Source organism: Catharus ustulatus, chromosome 4 (assembly GCF_009819885.2).
Source record: "Catharus ustulatus isolate bCatUst1 chromosome 4, bCatUst1.pri.v2, whole genome shotgun sequence".
NCBI classification, from domain to species: domain Eukaryota; kingdom Metazoa; phylum Chordata; class Aves; order Passeriformes; family Turdidae; genus Catharus; species Catharus ustulatus.
Genome location: NC_046224.1, coordinates 23,477,146 through 23,500,530, shown reverse-complemented (window position 1 = coordinate 23,500,530; position 23,385 = coordinate 23,477,146). Strand labels below are relative to the sequence as shown.

General features: G+C 40.7%; 1 protein-coding gene across 6 annotated transcripts in view; it reads left to right on the top strand.

The window, feature by feature from the left end:
• The window catches only part of TNRC6B (trinucleotide repeat containing adaptor 6B), a 128,550-nt gene extending 105,888 nt beyond the window's left edge, over positions 1 to 22,662 (top strand). For 5 of the 6 annotated variants that reach the window (XM_033058365.2, XM_033058363.1, XM_033058364.2 and 2 more), the window contains 14 exons: positions 2,579 to 2,727; positions 3,897 to 4,067; positions 6,308 to 6,433; positions 7,462 to 7,593; positions 8,130 to 8,225; positions 8,429 to 8,606; positions 8,991 to 9,125; positions 9,303 to 9,479; positions 14,755 to 14,901; positions 15,141 to 15,236; positions 17,741 to 17,965; positions 18,444 to 18,514; positions 21,066 to 21,205; positions 21,712 to 22,662. In XM_033058365.2, coding sequence (XP_032914256.1) covers positions 2,579 to 2,727; positions 3,897 to 4,067; positions 6,308 to 6,433; positions 7,462 to 7,593; positions 8,130 to 8,225; positions 8,429 to 8,606; positions 8,991 to 9,125; positions 9,303 to 9,479; positions 14,755 to 14,901; positions 15,141 to 15,236; positions 17,741 to 17,965; positions 18,444 to 18,514; positions 21,066 to 21,205; positions 21,712 to 22,102 — 2,234 coding nt within the window. In that variant the 3' untranslated portion in view covers positions 22,103 to 22,662. The remainder of the gene's footprint in view (positions 1 to 2,578; positions 2,728 to 3,896; positions 4,068 to 6,307; positions 6,434 to 7,461; positions 7,594 to 8,129; positions 8,226 to 8,428; positions 8,607 to 8,990; positions 9,126 to 9,302; positions 9,480 to 14,754; positions 14,902 to 15,140; positions 15,237 to 17,740; positions 17,966 to 18,443; positions 18,515 to 21,065; positions 21,206 to 21,711) is intronic. The other variant, XM_033058368.1, reaches the window with a different exon arrangement.
• The last annotated feature ends 723 nt before the right edge of the window (positions 22,663 to 23,385 follow it).

The window sequence follows — 23,385 nt, the reverse complement described above, 5'->3', positions numbered from 1 at the left end:
TCACTGTTGTCTGTTTTTTTAATGTATTAGTTAAAACCTCTGCAGATCAGAGAATTCTCAAATCACCTCTAAATGCTGAGAAATTATTTTTAAATTTCTGTTTACTCAAATGTAGTTTGTGCAGCTGGCTATTGTAAATATGTTACAAAGCTGTAACTTATGTAGCATTCAGCATTCACCTCAATATCTAAGTGCACGTGGTTGTTCAACAGGCTTAGATGGTGTAAATTTATGGTAAAGGTATAAAATCAGTATAGTTTCTCCATTTGGGTTACCCTGCTGACTGTATCTATTTTCACCAAGTTGAGTCTCTTGTTGGCATATGTTTTGGGTAACTTTGTTCAGTAGCAGTTTGTGTCTCCTACCTCCCAGTGCAGGACCATATTATATAATTTTGTATGGAATTCAGATTTCTTTTTCTTTAAGCTCTGTGCATGTGGTGGGGAAGATGTATTTAATAGGAGTTTTTTCCCACACTAGGGAGTGAACATCATCTTCCAAGTCCTTGTTTGATTTTGCATTATTCAGTGTTTTTCTCAACTCTTAATAGCAGGAAAAATCCAAGAACTGCTAGGGTCTTTTTTTATTAAGATGGTTTAAGTGTAACCTGTTCTATATTTCTGCATGTAGAGAATTCGGGGCTTCATATTTATTCATACACAAGTGGTTTTGCCTACTGTAGAGGGTAATTCAAACTTCTCACATTTTGACGGTTGTTAGTACTGCATAAGATAAAGCTATTCTTTAGCTCTCTGCATTATTTATAGCTTTAGTTGACAAGTTCAAAAGATAAGACTCACATGACACCTTTCAAGGTTGCATTAGAATTTTCTGTGAATGGGATAAAGGAATGCAATCATCTCTTTGTGAGGCCTTGTTTGTACTGAAGTTTAAGCAGCTGCCTCAGCACTAAGTGACATGCAAATCTGTGCTTCAAGCCTTCGGAGGTGCTCTTTTAACGCTCTGTATTTTACAAGGCATCATTCAGTAATGTTTGAGGAGTTGATTGGATCATCAGGATAACCAGAGAGACAGAAGGGTGTTTCTGTGGCTTAGTCATCTTGTGTTGGCATTGACCCAGTTTCATTTCAGACAGTGATGCAACTATGCCTCGCTTTCAGTTTCTTTTCAGGCAACTAATGGCTGGGGCTTCCTGTGTGGAATTAGAGCACATGAGCCTTTTAGTAGCACATTGCTGGCATTGTGTGCAGTGGTTGGATGTAGGTATTGACAGCACTGAGCTGTGGGTGATGCTTTGTGACTGCTTTTGCAGAGCCAGTTGTAGCTTTCAGGGTATGTTAGAAAGGGATCAGAGAACCACAAGCTCATCCAGGTCAGTATGACTCCAGTTACAAGCTAAGATATGTAAGTTATTTGTCAAGTGTTTTTTGATAAATCATGTTAAAGGCATCTGAGAGGATGAAGCTGGGTCAGCTTTGAAAGCTGTGTGGGTAAGAAAAACCCATGCAATTAGTGGTCAGTGTTGGCAGTAGCATAGCTATGAATACTAATAGATTAGGACAAGACATTAAGAAGAGGTTCTGGATTTGAGAAGTTTTTTCAAGGAGCACTGTCTTGAAGGTGATAAAGTGATTAGCTACCTGCTCTGATAAAGGTTTAGTGTTTTGTCAGTGGTAGGGTAGGTTATCTATCACCAACTTCCTTTGGAAAAGTCACAGATTTACTTCTTAATTGTGCTGACGTGTTTTTAAAACGGTTCTTGGAAAGACCATCTGTGATACTAACTAAACAGTATTCTTTAAAACTGAAAATACCACTAAAGCTCATTTCTATCACATCCATATTTTAAAATGAAGATGTTTTCCATCTCCTTCAACACAGCAATATGCATCTGATAGCTTACAGGTGCCGCATATGACCCAAAAAATTCTTACTTGGCAACAGTTCAGTGTGTAAGGTAGAAAACTTCTTCCAGTCAGTTCTTCAGTTGTTAATAAAGCTTTTAGAAAAAGTCAGTGGCTTGTTCACTGTGTATGTTTCAGTTTGGTCATCTGTTACTGGCATCTCATACTCCACCAGGTTACTGACTAAACAATGGCAAGAGACCTTAGGGGGTGTTTGAGAAATGTGTTACTGGTTGTGTTATTATGTACAGGCTGAGGGAGATCGGTTGTCTGAAGTTACGATATGCCAGTTGATGTCTTGTGTTCAGGGGTTAAGTTCATGTGACTGTAGGAGAATTTTGACCAAATTATGTGCGACCAAATTTTTAAAATTATCTCAAAGAATTTCTCAGCAGAGGCTAAGTAGAATACATGGAGAACTTAAATAGTGGTCTTTATACATACTGAATCCCAGAAAATAACAGTGCAGGTTTTGGGAGACATAGAGAACTAGATATTAATTAACATAATTAGATAAAAAGTGTATGTTTATGTCTGTACATAAGTGTGAGAAATACTTCACATTAAACTCTGTAAAGTAAATTGGCATGTTCAGCATTAAATGGAACAGGTGTAATTTATACCCTGATCTTAGAGATTATTTATTTAGCTGTGAACCTGCTGTCATGAAACATGGTAGAGATTATTTACACTAATATCTTCTTTTTTTACAGGTGGTCTCCCAGATAAGAAGTTTGAAGTAGATAAACGAGCCGTGAATCTCGGGGATTTTAATGACATGATGAGAAAGGATCGATCTGGGTTCCGTCCACCTAATTCCAAAGACATGGGAACCACAGATAGTGGGCCTTATTTTGAGAAGGTGAGAGAAATATCTTTAGATAAATTAATATCAAGCTCTATGTTCAAGATCCCAGTTTTTAACCTTGTTCTCTGCAGGTGCTAAAAATTGAATCACCCTGAATGAGTTCAATAGTAAAAGGTGTGGGATAGTTTTATTGGTAGGATGAATGTGTGTATGAAACAGGTGTCAGGTGTGCATAGACAAACTAAATTGGGGAGAGTGAGGCTTTTTATTCTAGAATAGACTGTTTTTGATGTAGACAGAAATTTCTTTCTCTTATCTTGGAAGGGTAAACTACCCGTAGCAATGAAATTCATTATAGATTTCATCATGATGATTCTTTTGGCTACTAACTACAGTCATCTAATGTAAAAAAAATGTTTGAGATCTAAATAAATATAAGTAATCAGTCTTACGAATCTTTTATTTCATGTCTAGCATTTATTGGAAACACCCTTTCTAAATTCCACAACCCCTAATGCTGTATGTCCATGTACTGTAAGCTTCTGTATGACATCTGTTTCTCTGTGACGTCTGTTGTATGTTATGGTAGTGTTTCTTTCATATTCTTGCCTATTTTAAACAGAAGCTTTCACTGTTATTATCAAATATTAATTGCTTCACATTATGAATTGGTGAGTGTCCAATAGATTCAGAATGCTCTAGGGCTGTTTTGATTTTTTTTTTTTCCAGATACAGTTTATCACATGTAAAATGAAAAACAAATTTGGTTTAAAAATTCTGAAGGCATGTTAACTGTCTAGGAATTTTTTAACTCCTCCATTTTGGTATCACAAGCCAAAAAACAGTTTGGTCAACTCCCTCTGGTGGCATAATTAATAAATGCCATGAGCAAAGCTACTGTGTTTCCTAACAAATTATGCTGGTAGGTGTGTGCTAGCATTAGGAATTCTTTCAAGATTTGTTTGCTTCTGTAGTGGTAATAGCCACTATGAGAAACTAATTTTGTAGAAGTTCAAAATGTATTTTTAAAAAGGAAACAAGATTATCTCCTTGGACCAAAATCTTAATTGTCAAGTGATTGTTTGAATCAGAAGTTTTGTCCTTGTAACTGCTATTACAAATTAACTTTGCTTCTTCCTAGTCACTCACCGTCCCTCTTTCTCTCCTCTTGCATTCTGTTGCTTCACTAACCAACTCCTGCTGTTGGCTAACTGCTGCTTCAGCTGACTTTGCCTTTCTCCAATCAAGATGGGTGCCTTGGGGATGAGGCTCCCTGCTCTCCCTTCTCCCCTTCTCCCAGCTACAAGCTGTCTCCCTCTGGTTCCACACTATCCAACGTCGGCCTTGGGGCAATCGGCTCAGGGCTCAGTCCCCAAAACTTCGCTGCTAGACAAGTAAGCAGGCCACCTTATAAGATGCATTGTTATAAGGCTGCAACCTGGGCTTAATCCTGGTTAGTTGGTTGCTTGCATTTGTTCTTCTGCTGAATAGATTAAAATTGTTAATGGAAATTTCAACCGTCTCAGGCCATTGAGAATCAGTCCACTTTGGTTCCTAGCATCAGAACACACTGTCTGGTTTTGTCGACCTCTTCCTAAATCGCAGTGCAGCAGCAGGTAGATGTGCTTTTCAGAAGTCGTGAAGTTAGTGGTATTCTTTATTTTAATTCCTGGCTTATAACCCAGTTTAAGGCTGTTGATTTGCCTTATCAAACCCAACACTGAGTTTTTTCAGACTCCACTCTCAAAGACCTTTTATATAGAAATGTGCCTGTAAAAAGTTGTAGTGATTTAGCATTGTGCCTGTTCCCTTCTCTCTTCCTCCTTTCCTCAAATCAATCAAGGATTGATTTAGTAACCTTTAAAAATTCTTGAAGTAGCAGTATTTTTGTGTACAGGGAAATGGTGGGGAAGGAGTTAAGTGATTAACTGCAGTTTGGAAGAATTCCTGACTATTATGTTTTGCATTATTCTAGAAGAAAATATTTTAGGAATACTAAGAAATGAAAGAATAGTACCTAATTATTGCAACTGGTCTAGCTTATGTAGTCATATGCCTAACATGATGGTGTTTCTTTGTGTTGTCTTTGTTTCTGTGTGACCCAGTGTTGAACATCAGATTAAGTCCAAAATTTGCAGACATGTTGTTGATCTCAGTGTGCAGAACTCTGTAGAGTTATAGAGAAGGCTGAAAGCGTAACTGCAGCTTCAAGGCCTCTCAAAAATTTTTATGTATGGTTGACTCCGGCCAGCTGTTTCCAGAATAAAACCTCTTGTCTTTTGGGGTTTTTTTTATGTCTTCCTGAATGCTTAGGAGTTGCTTCTGAAAAAGAAGGTAATTAAAGTGGAGGGGGGATGCAGGTGAATGAGGCAGTCTGTAGTGCTGCCAGTGTAGAAGCAGGAGGAGAGACTCGAGTTTGAGCAAATGGATAGCAGAGGATGCACAGTATTAATGGTAGGAGTATTATTCACAGTATTCTAATAAGGTTTATGAAATCCTGGTATGTAAGGGAAGCAAAGGTTTTAGCAAAGGCCTGCACAATCTCAGTTTGGAAAAATGATGGACTTACATGGGGTGCAGCAATGGTGGCATGGACAGGCAGAATGGGTAATGATGGCTGAGGAGTGGAAAATACACTCTTTAGAACCCCAGGTATCTGCGGGTCACACACATCCTGATAGACAGCAGGAGATGGGAAACTGAGGGTCTTGAGACTGAAAAGAAATTCATGGCACATAAGGGTGCTTTGGAGTATGAACTTCAGCTTTTAGAAGCAAGAGAGTGTAACTGTCTTAGTGTAGGAGGCTGTTGATAACATTTCTTGTTGCTTTTTTCAAAAAATGGTACTAAAAAAGTCTACTCGAGAGGCTGGAATCGTGAAGCATAATCACAAATTTTCTTTGGCCTTTTTCGTGTATTAGGGTTTATTACAGAAGTTGCTTATATATCAGTAAATATTTCTCATTTAAAAACTCTAGCAGTAAGTATTCTTGTTTTAAAAGAGGAATCACAGAAAGAAAAAGAACCACACAATTCTTATTCTCATTTGAAAATTTTCTTCAAAGTTAGTGGGAGAAAAGGGGAAGGAACAATATCCAAATCCAGAATGTTTGTCTTCATGGCGAAGAAAATTTTTAATACTATTTTAGAATACAAAATTTCAGTTAATGAGAGGCCTGCAGAGGAAACAGAAGCCTTGTGAGTGATATCTCAGCATCCTACTCAGGAATAATACCTGCCTTCTCTAAAAGGGGGGACCAGAATTCTTGTTGACACAGGCTTGCCATAGTTTTAAGCCAGTGGAATGGAGTTTTTAGTTTGTTTTTTGTACTGCAAGTTTCCATTTCCCGATACATAAAGTGCAAAATATTAAAACATTAGATTTGTCATGTTTTGAATTAAGTAGATAAGCATGACAGTTCAACGTTAGAGGAGAAACTACCTGCATCTCAAAAATGTAGCACAATGGTTTTAACCCAGGTAAAATATTACTGATTTTAACCAAATGTCTGTAATTCTAAGGGAACTCTGTTTAAGTCAGTAACTTGGCTCATTGTTACTTATATGTAGTTACTAGCATAGAAATCCATTATCCTGCGAGATTCATCTTCTCACTGCTGCTTTAATTTTATAGGGTGGCAATCATGGTTTGTTTGGAAACAGCACAGCACAATCGAGGGGCATGCACACACCAGTGCAGCCACTAAATCCTTCCCCCAATATCCGGGCGCAAGTGCCTCCCCAATTCCTTTCTCCCCAGGTAAGGAATTTATAGCAACTGATTACTTGTAAAAGTAGAGCTACAGCCTTCAGAGCTCGTCATTGAGGTTACTTATACACCTATCTTAGTCTCAAGTTGATGTTAAGAAATGGAAAAGTTAAATAAGATAAAACCATTAAAATTCATAGTTAAAGTACTTCTATCATATGCCAAGGCAGTTGATGGTAAATGCTCACTACCAGTATTTTTAAACCTTAAAAGTAGATTTGAGAATCCTATTTCTTATATAGGCTTTTGCAAAGTATTTTACAAAGAACAAATAAACGTGAAAGCTCAAAGTGTTTCTGAAGTGTGACAGGTTGCTTCATTTTTTTTAAGTAGTTTTGTCCTGTGCTTCCTGTCCCTGCCAAAAGAGAGGTTTGATGAAGGAACTGTGATGTTACATTTACATTGCAGAGCTTAATCTTAAGACCTCAGGGTCTCCAAATGTACAAGTTTATCTTTTGCTTTGGACTGGGTGAACAATTCTTGATTTTCTCTTGAATTGTATTTGTGTAACTCTCCATTAATGCAGGGAGAAATGGGGGGATTCTTCTCCACCTACTCCTGTCTTTTACTATACCTTACTCAATATACAAAGAAATTAACTCTTCCTGTGAGGCACTGTTTCTTTGCTCCAGTGACTGCCTGAATGCCTTTCTTTTCCCTTGTCAAGCAGTACATTTTTAATGTGATAATGCGGTACTGTGATTACTGGTTAGCTACAGATATATATCAGCATTCATATTTAGTGCAGTCTCTAGCACCTGATTGGTTGGGGGAGGAACCTTTTGTGTGTGTGTCTGCATCTGCACATGTAATACTGTATACTGTCAATCGAGCGAGGCATTCACTCTGCCCAAGTTAAAGATTGTGCATGTTTAAATGTAATGTGTTAATAAATCTGTAATGTCTTTCCCAGAACACCATTGAAGATTGGTGTCATGCTTGTTCCTTTATAGAAATGCTTGTACTTCATCTTTTCCTTGTAACAGTGTGTTCAGGATATGTAACTGGTTTCCGTGCAGGTTTCGGCCTCCATGCTCAAGCAGTTTCCCAACAGTGGCTTGAATCCTGGTCTTTTCAATATGGGCCCCCAGCTTTCTCCACAACAGATTGCCATGCTGAGCCAGCTTCCACAGATTCCCCAGTTTCAATTAGTAAGTAGCTAGTAATCTTATGACACAAGACTCTTTGCAAATTGTCTGCTGAAAGAGTTTTCTTTTAATGCTTATTCTCATTTTGTTTTGTTCTACTGATGTTATTTTGTACAAGTATTCTCTCTTTGCTCTATAGGGAAGTAAAGTCCTGCTAGAGGCAGCAGATAAACCAAATAGTCCCATGTTATTATTGTGGATTACAGTGGGTTAGTAATAACTCCAAGCGATGTTTTTTGTACAGAAAGCAGTTGTTTGATTTTTAATGAAGTTTTCTTCAGACTTGTAGTCATAGTGATAGTAATAAAGCAGGTACGAGTAATTCTGTTGCACGATGTTAAATTAAAAACATTTAACGTTTAAGTGAAGGATGTGGTATTCTTCTAATGCATTCAATGTCATTTTATTTGAGTGAGTGGAATGAGAAACAGTTTACCTAGGTTCTGAGCAAAGCATTTGCTAGTGAATAGCTCCTGGCAATTATATTTCACTTGATGAACTCTGTATTTTCACTCTTCCCACCCCCACTTATCTTGTAGGCTTGTCAGCTCCTCCTTCAGCAGCAGCAGCAGCAACAGCTGTTACAGAGCCAGAGAAAGTTATCTCAAGCTGTGCGACAACAGCAGGAGCAACAGGTGTGTGGCACTGGTTTTGTCAATCGTGAAGTGTGCTGGGGAAATGCAGTCTGCAGTAGAGATGGTGACATCATCTGCTCTCTTCACATTGCACTTGATGGAGAGCAGGGTCTTTTGGATCTCTTCTAATTCACTGTTTCTTTGTTTGCTGAACTGCGTTACAGTATACCATAGATGAAGTGGTTTTTTTATTTCTTTTGCAGATTGCTCGTATGGTGAGTGCCCTCCAGCAGCAGCAGCAGAGGCAGCCTGGCATGAAGCATTCGCCATCCCACCCTGTTGGGCCTAAGCCACATTTAGACAGCATGGTACCCAATCCTTTGAATGTGGGTCTCTCAGATTTACAGACCAAAGGGCAGATACCTGGATACGGTTCAGGTGGTAAGTGCTCTGTGGAAGGAGATTTGATGCATTGCCTGTAGCTTCCCTATTATTAATATAGTAATTGTGTTTTAGTCACTTATGTCTGGGTCCAGAAATTAGTACTTTATGTATTAGCATTAGAGCAAAGGTTATGGCAAGTGTCAACTTGGAAACAGATTGCATTATTTTTCATTACATGAGAAGGCAGCAAACCTAAGAGGAAAGCATATCAAGGCATACTGACCTAACACACTTATTTATAAGATGCCCCTTGCATATACCCTTTGCTGTTGTTGATTTTTTTCCCCACCTTTTTCTTATAATTATAATGATTCCCCGTTTAAAGATGCTTAAGAAAAAAAAACAAAGATGACAATGGAGTTTTGTTTGTTTGTTTTACAGGCTTTGGCTCAAGTGGCATGGATTACGGCATGGTGGGAGGGAAAGAGGCTGGAACAGAATCCCGCTTTAAGCAGTGGACTATGATGGAAGGGCTGCCCTCTGTGGCTTCACAAGATGCCAATATGCACAAAAATGGTGAGAAGGGGAATTTTGGGAATGCCCTCATGGGATCATCTTGCCGGGAGTGAAATAGTTCAGATGAAACTGTCACGCCTCGTCAGCAGGCATCTTAAATATTTTTTGTGTTAATATATCATACTCCTGAAGATCTCAACCTTTCCCGAATGTGAATCTATGTTTTTAATGCTGCAGGTGCAATAGTTCCCCCTGGAAAGGCTCGAGGAGGATCGCCCTACAACCAGTTTGACATAATCCAGGGCGACCCACTCAGCAGCCATGCAGGCCCTGCTGGTGATAGTTGGTTACCTGCCAAATCTCCACCAACAAACAAGATCGGAAGTAAATCCAGCAATGCCAGCTGGCCTCCAGGTATTACATAAGGGCAGGGGTCATGTCCTTGCTTTAGGATAAATGTGCTCAACCTTTCCTTATCATACTTACTTAAATAACCATTGCAAAGAAAATATTGGCTTGGCCTATCTTGGTTTTGAAATTTCTTCTGCATTGAAGTAGAACGTAAATGTTGAATTTCCAGTGAAAAATGCTGGGCTAAATATGAACTAACTGCTGGATTGCCTGAGTAGTGTTTGGTTTTTGTTAGGCTTTTGTTAGAACTTCTATCTTCTGTGGTTCTGTGAAATTTTCATAAAAACATTTGTTCATAGAATACACAACACCATCTCCGTTCTTTTGTACTGATTTCTTATTTGTGCAGTATTAGGCTGACACAGTGTAAAAATTATTGATAGTGTGGAATCAGTAAAAGATACGAGGTAGGGTTTTTTTGTGATGGTGGGAACATCGCACTGTTGTGGTTCACCTTTGTTCATGTCGCATAAAAGTAGAAGAATGCTACAATGTTGTGGCTCGTGGTAAAAAGTCTCTTGCTTTTGGGATGACAGGCAGGAGCACATTTTTTAAGTTTTCTAGTTTCACTGGCAGAATTTTATGTTTCTTTCAGAAAACTCTCTAGGAAAAGTACATACATATTTCAACGCACACATAACTTTCTATTAAAAACATTCACTTAAACAGAATGGTGTCCTTGAAGTTGCACCGATTAATCACCAATGCTCTTCAGCAAATAGTGGATGCTTTGATATTTCTCTTGTCTGGAAGACAGTTGCGTTCCAGGAAAGCATTACTAACTGCAAACCCTCTGCTATGTATCCTCATAAGCACAAAAAAGTAAAAGTCCAAATACATCTCTTGGGTAAAGCACAGTAGCACAGACCTTGCATCAGAAAGCCTGGGAATCTGTGTGATAGATACAACTGCAGTAAACCTAGAAAATGTAGTTGAGCATTTTTGAGGGGGAGCCCTCTGTGTCTAACTCCAGCAAGAAAACATCTTGTGATGAGCTAACAGAGCTAAAAAATCAGTTATCTCAAAAACATCTGCACATCCACAAATTTTCATACTGCATTTTGTACAAGTGTATTTGTGTTACACTTCTGTCAACCTGGTTGTTAAGTATGGAGCTTTTTGGAGTGGAGTTGCTGTTCATAATGTCAGAAACCCCCAAAATGTAATCTTTTACCAGATCTCACTCACAGACTCATTGTTGCTGAACTTGTTTCCTCAGTCACCGTTCCATATTACATTGAGAAACACAGTACTGCTCAGAATATTACAAGACACACGTGAGAATCAGCTCTGCCATGTTTCCAAGTTTTGGAGCAACCACTGGCTTTGGCAAGGTTCTTGGTGCCAAAACTATTATGGAAGTGAGAAGCTGCATAGCTACTCTTTGCCCCTTGTTGATATCTTAGAGCTTCCCTAATGACATCTGTAGTCTCTTTGTCAGTGATAAGTAAATTTTTTTTTTTGCTGACTCCCTCACCACTGTGAGATTATAAGTGAAGTGAAATTCTGAATATAAAATTTCATTGAGATCCTCAGTACCATCCCTCATGTCTTGTGTGAGTAGCCCAAGACTGATTGCAGCCCTCATGTAACAGATCTTGGATTTTGGCAGGTGACATTTATTCACTTATTGCTGTGTTGCTGTTCCATTCTTATGAGATCCATAGGCTGCTGGGACAATAGCCATCAGCCAGTTGAGCTGTCTCATAGTCTCACTTAGGGACTTCATTGACAAGGAAAACTGAAATCAAGATCTGTCTTAGCAATACAACACCCCTCATGAAGAATGAAGACCTAAAATGAATTTACACTCTAGGTCCTTCTCTACAAGCTTGTAGATGAGGTCCACTGTCAGTTCCTGGCATGGAGATAGAATTCTTCCTCCCCGTGTTGGAAAAAAATGTTAAGATTTTGTCAACAAAAATGAGTTTACAAGAGAAAACCTCTTGAAATAGGTGCATTTTTCCTTTGAATGAAAACACTCAGCATTCACCCTGACTCCACCTTTCACATTTTCCTCCTAAATGCCATCTGCTGCAGAAATTCTGCCATTCAAGAGAGCAGTATTGTTCAGCACAAAGATAAATGAAGTGGTGCCCAGTCAAACTGATATCACAGCTGGAGGTGAGAGCAAGTTTTGCTGCATTGGTGAGAGCTATGTAGTTTGGTTATGTTGCACAGACTTGCATACTTAGGTAATACTTAGACTGTAATTCTCCCATTCAAGATCATACTTCCAGCAAACTGGCCTGGATGTGTCTGTCATGGTTTTCACAATAATCTTACATTTGAACTTTTTGAGAAGACCTTTCAAATATCAGTAGAGAAGTGCATTTAATGTCTTCTTTACTGCCTAGAAATAAAAGAGCATGTCTGTAGACAAGAGATGGTGAATGTGCATGATAATAACTATCAACCCCAAAGGAGAGTTTGGAAATTTGTCAGTGTGCTGAAGTTCAAAGAAATGCTTTTCCAGACCAGCGTTACATTGATGAGAGAATGTGTTTGTAAACAGTAACACCCTGATCCTTGGAACCTTGTTTGTGTATTTGTTAATCTTTTTATTAGAGCCTTCTGTTCACTTAATTTTCACTCTCACCAATTCTCAGCATCTTTGTTGATGGAAGACTTGGACTTCCTTTTTGTTTTTTTCCCTTTTTCCAAATAAGTTCTAATTTTCAGGTTCTAACCTGCGTTCATAGATTCTTTGTCTCAGAACAGAGAAGATACTTTGAGTAGACCCAAGAATTGTATTGCTTCTTCCTTAACAAAAGGGAGGTCCTACTTGTCAGGGACAGTAGTATTTTGGTAGTAGCTGAGCAGAGTCCTTCCCTGATACAGTGCTGATTGCTCAGAGTGTTCAAGTGTTGGTACCAGGATTATTTTGTTGAGTTGCTAAAGACTGGGAGATGTAACTGATGTTTATAAAACTGTGAAGGCAGTGAACATGAGAAATGCATAATTGTAATTACGTGACTCCTGCAATGCTAGAACTGTGATGCAAATGCTAGAATTAAAAGGATATAAATTTTGAATAGATGTGAGCTTTTTGCCATCAGGAGTGGTGAGCTTTTGTGTTGTGTTACTTTCACAGCTTCTTGAGACAGATGGTACTAGCCAGTTGAAACAGTGATTGGATAAAATGATGGAAAAATAGTTTCACAAGCTGGTGCCAGCAGGTAGTGGGTATTTCTACCATCAAAGTTAGGACAGCTGTGGATACTGGGAGAGTGTGAGGCCAGTACAGTAATTTCACGACCCTAAGGCGCACCAGACTATAAGGCGCACCCCCTGGGAGTTGGCAAATTTCGCAACTTTGTAGATCCTATAAGGCGCATCAGACTATAAGGCGCACTTGTTTTTTACAGCGAGGAGCTGCGCGATGTGCAACAAAGTAAAGAATTACTGGCAGGTGCTCAATTTGCTTCTTGCCACTTGCCTGCAGCGGTGGCGGCGGCCGTGCCGCTTCTCCCCGCTTCCCCACGACCGCACCATTTCTCCCCGCTTCCCCATGGCTGCACCCGCTGCTGCTTTGCCGCAGCTGCAGGGGCTGCACTGCCACCGCTTTTCCCCGGCCACCTGGGCCGTGCCACTACCACTGCCACCGCTTTCCCCGGGCTGCACCGCCGCCGCTTTCCTGCGGCTGCCTGGGCCGTGCCGCCGCTGGTCCGATGCCACCGCTGGGTGAGCTCTGCTCGGGGCTGTTGCGGGCTCGCACGTCTCATTTCCCCCGGACCAGGGCCGCCCAGGTTCTCATTCCCACCGCGCCCGGGGTGGCGCCACACAGCTTCTTGTTCCGCCCGGGCCAGTGGCAGATCCCTCCCTCACCTCGCGGCTCCTGCCGGATGTGGCCGCCCACTCCTGCCCCCGCCCCCTTTGCGACTCGGTGCTCCCGCGGCACTGCCCCTTCATTGCAGCTCACACTTCCTTTTTGGCAAATTTCGCAACTTTGTCCGTTATATAAGGCGCACTGGACTACAAGGCGCACTTCCGGGTTCAGGGGAAAAATTTAGTCAAAAGGGTGCGCCTTATAGTCGTGAAATTACTGTAGTCCACAGATAGTGGCCAGGTTTGTGTTCTGTCCCTTAATGGTCTTTCTCCTACTGCTGTTGGCAAAATGCTGGACTAGATGGACCATAGTTCTGACCCTGTGGGGCATTTCTTTTGTCTTTTCTCAGATTCTCCCGTGCATTATCGTAGTCTAATACTAATACTGCCCTTGCTGTGGCAATCGTTTGAACCAGTAGTATCATATTTTCTTCTGTATTTGTCTGTGAAAGTCATAGTCTTAACTATAATTCTTCATTACAAGGGTGACTGAAATGAACCTTTCCCTGCCAACTTCATCCTACGTTGCTTCATTCTACAGAGTGCATCTTGGATCCCCCTTTTAATAATGGATCTTTAATTATACTCAAATATTCTATTCTGAATTATTTCAGAAATTTGGGTTGGGAATTCTTTATCCTGGACTTGTATCTGCAAGGGATGAATCTACCACCTTTGCACTCTTCTCACACAAATAGTCACATAGTGTATGAAGCTTCTTTACTTGTTTTTGTGTTTGTCAGTTTTACTTTTGCACCACTGTTTCCAGAACTGACCCCAGCACTTTATGCATTGAAGGAACCAAGTTACTGATCTTTCTTACAGTAACTGGAGTCTTTGTGTGTTCATACTTAATATAATTCATCCTCTTGTCTTAAAATTCTGGCATGCCTGGAGCTACAGTTGAAACTAAAGCATGATAAGTATATCCCATCTCATTGTGAAGCATGATGCATGTCAATGAGTGTATACATTACTTTTACCACAAGGCATTTCAGCTCAGTACTGATAGGTAATGTGTAAAGTGTGTGCACACATACAGTGGGATGTGTCAGATGTGTGTCCAAACTCCTAAGGTAGGTAGCCTTTCCTTGAGAAAGGCTTCTGCACACATGCAAAGTATGTGTACAGAAACTAATCTTACATATCTTGTATGGAATTCATTAAAACTGTTGAAACCTCATCTGAATGTAGCAGAGCAGAAGCACTTAAAGGGATACTAGATGCCTTGTACCATGTTTTTTGTAGTGTAAACTTGTATTCATATGACACCAGAGCTAGTGCTGTGGGAGGACCTGTGAGATTACAATTCTAACATGTAGGGGTTTTTTTGCCCCAGAGGAGCAGTGTAGAAGACAATTGTTTACCCTCCTGAAATAGCTTCAGCAATTACTTCTGGTAAATAACATTTGCCTGATTGCATCTAATTCCTTTTTCTCTCCTGTCCCAGAGTTCCAACCAGGAGTGCCATGGAAAGGTATACAAAACATTGACCCTGAATCTGACCCCTATGTGACCCCTGGAAGTGTGCTGGGGGGGACAGCCACATCTCCCATTGTAGATACTGACCACCAACTTTTGCGGGACAACACCACAGGTAAAACAGTGAACATCTGGTCCGTTATTATCAAAGTCGCTCTGATACTCGGGATTGTTGTGATGTTGTGGTCGTAGCAGACAGTCTATTGCATGTGCCTGAGAAGGAAGCTGCATGCCTTTGCACTGTGGCTGGGAGTACCTGAAAGCTTGGTACAGTCATGGCTCTCTTGAGGTTTAACGCTGTTACAGAAACTCTGAACTTGGTCCTCTCTTCCTCTCTCCTTTTCTCTTTGATAGGGTCTAATTCTTCCCTCAACACCTCGCTGCCTTCACCTGGTGCCTGGCCCTACAGTGCCTCTGACAATTCCTTCACCAACGTTCATAGCACTTCAGGTATGTGGGCTTTGAAACTTACCCAGACAAAGCATTTTTCATTTAGCACTAGTTTGTTGTTGTTCTACTTGGAATATTTAGTCCATTGTGTGTAACAGTGACTTGGGAAGACAAACACCAGAACTTTGAACATGCCACCTCCCTTTCCCAACCCTTTAAATGCTATGTAGTATGGACTATCCCTTTGCACACTTGGGGTCAACTGTCCTGGCTGTGTTTTCTCCCAACTTCTTGTGTACCTTCATCCCTCCTGCTTGTGAGAGGATGTGAGAAACAGAAAAAGTCTTGATGCTGTGTAAGCGCTGCTTGGCAATGTAACTAAATCATCTGTATTATCCATGCTGTTCCCAGCAGAAATCCAAAACACAGCCCCATATGAAGAGAATTGACTCTACCCCGACCAAAACCAGCATATTATGCAAGTTAAAGAATAGAGTAGTAGGAAGCAGCAGATGCAAATGGAAAGATAAATCAGTACATGTTCAATCTGTTGACATGTCAGAATTTTTATGTATTAGTAAAGTGGTTTTATTTATTTTAGCTTTAGGACATGAGAGTCCTGTGAAGGGAATGTTTTTGCCTTGCCTTTTATAGGACTTATCATTCCCTGAAATCTGGACAGTAAGGACATTGGGTCCTCTGGCTTTTAATGGTTGGCCTGTACATATAAACTTAAGTATATGTCTCAGATCCTTCATAAGAAACTTTCTGGTAAGAAACTGTTTGTGCACATGCTTTGCAGTAAAGCACTGGGAATACTTGCTCCAGATGAACCATTTGGATCTTAAGCTTCTTGCAAATGTCAGAGTTTTTTCTTGAAGACGTCATTGTCTTGACAATTGTCTTGACAATTACTTAAAAATGAAGAATTTTGTATAAATAGAGGTGATGAACAGAGCTGAGAGCTACAGCTGGCCTGAACTTTAGGGTTTTCATTATACTGAATAAAAGGCATTACCTCAGCATCTTCAAACGTGTTGAAAATGGTCTCTAGTCCTTAAGAAAAATTGAGTTACTGCTGCCGATTTGTGAGCTGGCTTTGGTTACAAGCAGAGTAGGCAACTTCTAGTGACATAGAAGGTTCGTCTGTTATAGCCTGAGGAAATTAGTGGCATGTAGCAATTTCTTGCCTTTGCTTAGTTTTTGTCTAGCACATACAAAAAACCAAACAGATAAAAAAAAAATATTGAAATCGTAGTCAAATTGAGGAAATTACACCACTGCCATACACCAATTCATGTTCATCTGCTAGACAAAAGAGTTTTACAGTCAGAGAGGCAATCATCTGAACTGAGAATTTAGAATTCACCTATCTGTAAAGCAGTCTAGTGAAAGCAGGTTTTTAAGCATTTTCATACACTTTCAAAGGTTAGTGCTTGAAACCTGCTTGCTACTGACCGTTTCTGTGTCATGGAAATCTAGAGATCCAACTGTAAAATTAGCATGCTTATACATGCTGAAAGCTTTATGCTGTTGGTTTCCAGATGGATTATTTTATGGTGCACTGGCATATCATAAATTAGTATTTTTTCACTTTGTTTCAAATTACATTTGCCACTGTCTGCTGGTGACTAAAGTTAAATGCACATATTTGCACACACGCCCATGAGAGTTATGATTAAGATAATGTCTGACACAGCCTTTTCCAGATTACCACTGCTGGTTTTCGGTGCAGAACAATGACGAATTTTCAAGGAATTTTGGCTTTTGAAATGCCCCTTGGTGTCAGAAGTTGTGGGAGAATTTGCAGTCTGCCTTTTTTTTTAAAGCTGATTTAGGCAGAGCTTGCAAATATTCATGACCAATAGTGGTGTTTTGAGGAGCACTTTTCTCTTTATTTTATTATAAAGAGTTTTTGAAATGCATTAAGGATATTCACTATAGGCTTTCTAATAGGCACCTGCCTGTTAGTAATACTTTCTAGCAAAAAAATGCACTATGAAGATTGTTTAAAAGTCCAGCTGTCATGCAGCTAAGTAGCCTTCTTTATGTGGTACTGCTGTGTCAACATTGTGTGAGGTTTGTGATTCACAAGGTTTTGATTGTGTATGGGGAGGGCATCTTTAGGAGGCAACATTAGCTTAGTATACCAAGAATGGTAAGTACTCCTTTCAGTTCTCTGCAGGTTTTTTTACTTGAAGAAGGTTCAATTTCATTAAAGGTCAGTAGTGCCCAAACTTTTAAGAGATTCTCAGGTTCTCAGATGAAATGTAGTGTGGACATAAAAGTTGCTGTTCGTCTAATTAATGATGTAACATACCGCAATCAGCTACATTATCATAAATGATCTAGGTATGTGGGTTTTTTTGGTCAGCATCTATAAAATTAGCAAAGATTAACTTACATGTGGTGTGGGGGTTGTTTGGTATGATAAATTAACAATTGTATGCTTCTGTGTTTTGTGCTTGTCTCTGATACAGATGCAGTCAAAAGCCTTACTGTGATATGACAAGTACTTAATCTCACAAGTTTCTCTAATGCATAAAATTTCTTTAATCTTCTAGCAAAATTCAGTGATTACAAATCAACATGGTCCCCAGATCCCATAGGACACAATCCCACTCATCTCTCCAACAAGATGTGGAAAAACCATATTTCCTCAAGGAACACTACAGGGCTGCCCCGCCCACCCCCTGGCCTGACCAACCCCAAACCATCATCTCCATGGAACAGCACAGCACCCCGATCGGTCAGGGGCTGGGGGGCACAGGACTCAAGGCTTGGCTCTGGTGAGAACTGGGAGCACACTGATCAGACCTGAGCGCTTTGTTTTACAGCACCAGTGGTTTGCAGGAAAGAAAGTTGCAGTTGTCTGGTGATAGAAAAAAAGAGAATTCCTTCTTGAAATGGAAATTTGCTGTCAGTAGTTGGGGTGGGTGGGGTGTGGAATCCCAGGTCCTGCTGCAGGGAATGAGTGAAGAAGGGCTGAGAGCTGCCAGAGGACAATACCTGCTACATAGGGCCTTTCAAGACTACTAGATAGATGATTGCTGTGTGTGGGAAACTCCTCAAAGACAAACTCTAGTAAAATCAGTCTTGATGTGAGCTCTGAGGGAAGGTGTGGTTTTGTTTTCAGGACTGAAGATTAGACTTGCATGTTTTAAAGGGGCTGGTAATGCTGTTTTTTTCTGAAAGACCTAACTGTTAAAAAAGATGGTTTTTCTTTGCATCAAATCTGTCTTGATTGCTCTGTCTTATAATTTGCAGCATCTACTTGGAGTGATGGTGGCTCAGTTCGTCCTAGCTACTGGCTGGTTCTTCACAATCTCACTCCACAGGTATTTTCTGTGGTTGTTTCTGGGAACTTGATTGTTTTAGCAAGGATTTGTGAATTCTTGACTTGTTTCTTTTTGAGTAAAAATCTGACAAATCAGATTTTTCAGCATATGTAATGTATTTCTACTAAACTGAGCTGCAGTCTGACTGGTTTTTCGACTGTAATCTCGTCAACTATTTGTAAGATGTTGAGGTTTTGCTATGTGACTGTTAAAACATTTCTTTACTTAAGAGTTATAAAAAATAATTGAACAGAAAGATTTTTCTTCGAAGTGAGGGTCAATTTCATGACTATAATGTGGAATGGTTTATAGCTGTTCTTTGGGATGTTGTCAGTAAGATTTTTGATGTAACTGCCAGTTTTCACTTTAGTGTTTCCATAGCGAAACCACAGAATTTTTCCAGGACTCCTGCCAAAACCAGTCTAGTTAGCTTATTTCTGCAAGTACTTTCAAAGCTTGCTGCCATTCAGAATTAATTCCATGGAGATCCTCATTTCAGAATTCCCAATTAGTCCTGTATTCAAGGGCTAGGAAAATCCTATATGATTATCAGCAACACTCTGAGGTCAAGACAGAGAGTCCTCTTTTCAACAGGATAATTTACCATGCTTCTGCAACCTACAGCAAAAGGTTAATGTGAAAGGAAAAACCAAGGTCTCCATCAGATCACCCGAAATGGCGAACAGTGCTCCTTTTGTAGAAAAGACTGTTTACCTTGATGTGAAGGAAGAAATATGTGAGGAGAAACCGCAGTTCTAAGTCTGGCTTGTGTAAAATGCTTTAATGCTCCTTTAGGAATTATTTAATGGAAGAAGAATGTATTTTGGAGGCATTTAATTTAGTAGGAAAGAGAAAAACATCATAATTGTCTCATAGATTCTGTCTTTATTATGGATCAGTACACTAGAGAAGTGTGAAGGTTCAGATGGAGTCCTAGACTCACAGAATGGTTAGACTTGGAAGGAACAATATGTTCATTTCAAAGTTCTGTTTTAACTTTGACCATATTTGTACCACCACACAGCTTCCTTTTCCCTCATTTGAAACTATAATATAAAGTAGGGGGAAAGAAGGAAGAAGGTAGCACTTCCTTAAGTATTTGCACATACAGATCCCATTCATATGTCCATGTTCCTGTGGCATACCAGGAATGGAATCTGTCTGTACAGAGCATCTGAGGGAACAGCTGTTACTGGAGGTAAGTAACAAGCTGTTACTGCTGCAGAAGGAATGTAGGCAATAACGGCTGTGAAAACATTAATTCAGACAGAATGGACATTGGTGGGTTTGGCAACAAAATCTCTGACTCTTTCTGGCATTGTTTCATAAACCACAAAGACAAAGAAGCACCAAAACAAGTTTCCCAAAATTTCATTGTGGAGATTTCCAGTTTTGCAAAAAAAAAAAAAAACCTTTTAAGTAAGTAATTTCACGATTATAAGCCGCACCATTTTGACTAAAATTTTGCTCCTAACCCGGAAGTGCGGCTTACATTCAGGAGCGACCAATATATGAACAAATTCTGGAAATTTCCCAACCCGAAAGTCTGAGCCAGCAGCAGCCCTGAGCCAAGGCGGAGCCCGCCCAGCCCCGGGCGGCAACGGGGCAGTGGCGGTGCAGTGGCAGAGCTGCCTGGCCCCAGGCAGCGCAGCGGCGGCACTGGCCAGGGACGCCCCTCTCCCTTGTCCCGGCGGCACCGGCCGGGCAAGCCCCTCTCACTCTTCCTGGCGGCAGCAACCAGGGACGCCCCTCTCCCTCCAACGCTGGCTGGGCAAGCCCCTTTCCCTTCTCCCAGCAGCAGCAACCAGGGACACCCCTCTCCCTCTTCCCGACCGGGCACGCCGCTCCCCTGCTTCCTGGCAGCAGCGTCGAGTGGGGCTGGGGCCGCTCCCTGGCGGCCGCCCCGAGCAGGGCCAAACCGGTAAACCCCGTGGTGCCGCAATTCTGTTACTGCAAACAGCAACTTTGTGAAAGTTGCAGGTGGAGCCTCACTGCGAACGGAAGCGTGGCTTACAATCCGGTGCAGCTTATATATAGACAAAGAACGAAATGTTGCTGACACCCGGATCTGCGGCTTAAAAACAGGTGCAGCTTGTAATCGTGAAATTACTGTACTAGTTTATCTCAATTTTACTGACATCAGAGAGCTGGAGACTAAGACATTCTGGTTCCTTTGGTACAAATTCTGATGACTGAAGATGGTGAGAAGTACAAGTTGTATATTATTACTGAAAAAACTATCAATATAAGGGTGGTGACAGTGTAAGAAACTCATTGAAAGAGGGAAAACTGGATTCAAACTGTAACTGAACAGGAAAGATAATTTAGATTATTCCATACTAAAGCAAACTCCATGTAATTGTGAGAAGTCAAGGCATACCATTTCCGTTTGAAAATCAACTTCTGTTACGTTTGCTTTCTTCCCACTGTTTTCATCTGTTTGTCTTTCTGCTAGCAGAATATCCTTCAATAACTGTGACGAAGTCAGGATTGAAGTATGTTAGGAGAAATAATTACAAACAACTGTTTCATCCTGGCTGTTCTTCCTCAGATTGATGGGTCAACCTTGAGGACGATCTGCATGCAGCATGGCCCACTGCTGACATTCCATCTGAACCTGACCCAGGGCACCGCCCTCATCCGATATAACACCAAACAGGAGGCGGCCAAGGCCCAGACTGCACTGCACATGTAAGCAAGATTTTAAGACAAAAATATTTGGGGCTATGGGATTGATGGTATAAACTCCTAAACTCAGTGAAAACTTTTGAATTAACTAATCTTCTGAATTCCAAAGGCTTTTAACCTGTTATTTGTCTGTTTTGCTTGCAAGGCAGCATATATGCATTTACCTGCATGGTGTAGGCACTTTTATTCCTCTTGGTGCTAATGTTCAGGACCTTAGTTCAAATTTATAAAGATTTTATTTCAGGCATTAATGAATGTTGGGGCAAGGGAGTGGGGGTGGTTTTGTTTTCCTTTTTTTTCCCCATATAAAATGGAAATTCTTGTGTTTTGAGAGAGTTTCACTGTCAAGAAAACAGCTGACATTTTCTATGTCCACTCCATTATAGCAATGTAGTTGATACCTCCTTTGGTTTCAGCACCTATTAGTGTTGTTCCTGGGCTTTCTGAATCCCTTGCCCTTACCTTTTGACTCTAACTGGGTTTTTTGTTATGTGTACCTTACCCTGTAGGTGTGTGTTGGGAAACACTACCATCCTGGCTGAGTTTGCCACAGACGAAGAGGTTAGTCGCTTTTTGGCACAAGCTCAGCCCCCTACACCTGCAGCAACCCCGAGTGCACCCGCAGCGGGCTGGCAGTCCCTGGAGACAGGACAGAACCAGACAGATCCAGTTGGACCTGCTTTGAATCTCTTTGGTGGGTCAACAGGGCTTGGGCAGTGGAGCAGTGGTGGCGGCGGCGGCAGCAGTGGGGGTGATCTCACTGGCGCATCATTGTGGGGACCCCCAAACTATTCTTCAAGCTTGTGGGGGGTCCCAAGCGTAGAGGATCCACACAGAATGGGCAGCCCTGCTCCCTTACTACCTGGAGACCTTCTGGGAGGAGGGTCGGATTCAATCTGAACTTAGAACTTTCAACTCTGACCTCGTGACCTTTTTTGGAACAGCAGCAGCACTAACTTGACCTTTTTCGTTTTTTTCAACTTGCAATAAATACATTTATAAAAGGAAAAAAGAAAATGGAGAAAGAAAAAAAGGTGGGTCATTGACAGACTGTCTGAGCACATAGTTGCCTCCCTTATATAACTTCAGTTTTTTCGTTTGGAATATGAATCCAAAAAGAGAACATATCACTCTTGAAATACTTGAATCGTGAACGCCAACTTAGAAAGACAATGTGAAGCAAGTACACATACCATTTAAATTTAAACAGAAAAAATTAAAAAAATTAGTTTCTAGTTTTTCACTTTTTCATGTTATACGGAAGTTGTTGCTAAGAAACATATATACTGAAAAAATAGCTTTTTAACTTTGTTTGCACTGGGTGTGTTTCCGTCCTTAGGTCTACCATGTTGGGTTGGGGTTGGGGAGGGGTTCAAAAGAATAAGGGGAGGGAGGGAAAGACTTGACGGAGCCTCACTTTAAAAACAACAAAAAAAAAAACCTAGAAAAAAAATTAAAAATTAAAAACCCACAAAAAAAAAAACAAAACAGAAAAAACAAACAAAACAAAAAAACCAACACTTTGTGATTGGCTGGTTGATAAGTACCAGTGTGTTCTGGCACATGTAACTGCCCACGTGTGCTTGTTTCTGTGTGAGTGCGTGTGCACATGTTCGTGTGTGTGCATTTTTTTCTCTCTATGTAATCTTGAAACGCTGCATTGCTGATGGTCTACGGGCTGGCTGGCCATCTGCGTGTCTTGGTTCTGAAAGCAAGACAGGCACGGTGGTGGAGTCCCTGTGGCTGAAGCGGAATCCAGTTGGGCTGGATTTAAATTTGTCAGTAGGTTTTTTTAAATTCATTTTAGCAGGGTGCTATCTGAAATCTGCAGATCATACAGAGTCGATAGTTGCTTCCTAGCCCTTGTTCTAACCCTGTGGTAGAGCAGAACACTGCCATATCCAAAGGATTTGGTGAGGGGGAAGACAATGTTGTTTTGAGTAACAATGTCTTTATTTACTTCTGGACGGGGGGTTTTTGTACTGAATGAACCCTAGAGTCTTTGTTATATAATGCAAGCCATTTATTTCTCCCAACAAGGGGAAAAGAGGAGGAAAGAAGACATTGCCATTTTTTTGTGCAGATAGACAAATGTTCTTTTTCAGTCTCTTGCAAGCTTCAGTATCTTTAAAAAAAAGTGTTTCTTTTCTCCCCCAAACCTAAATAAGCACCTGTATTCATTC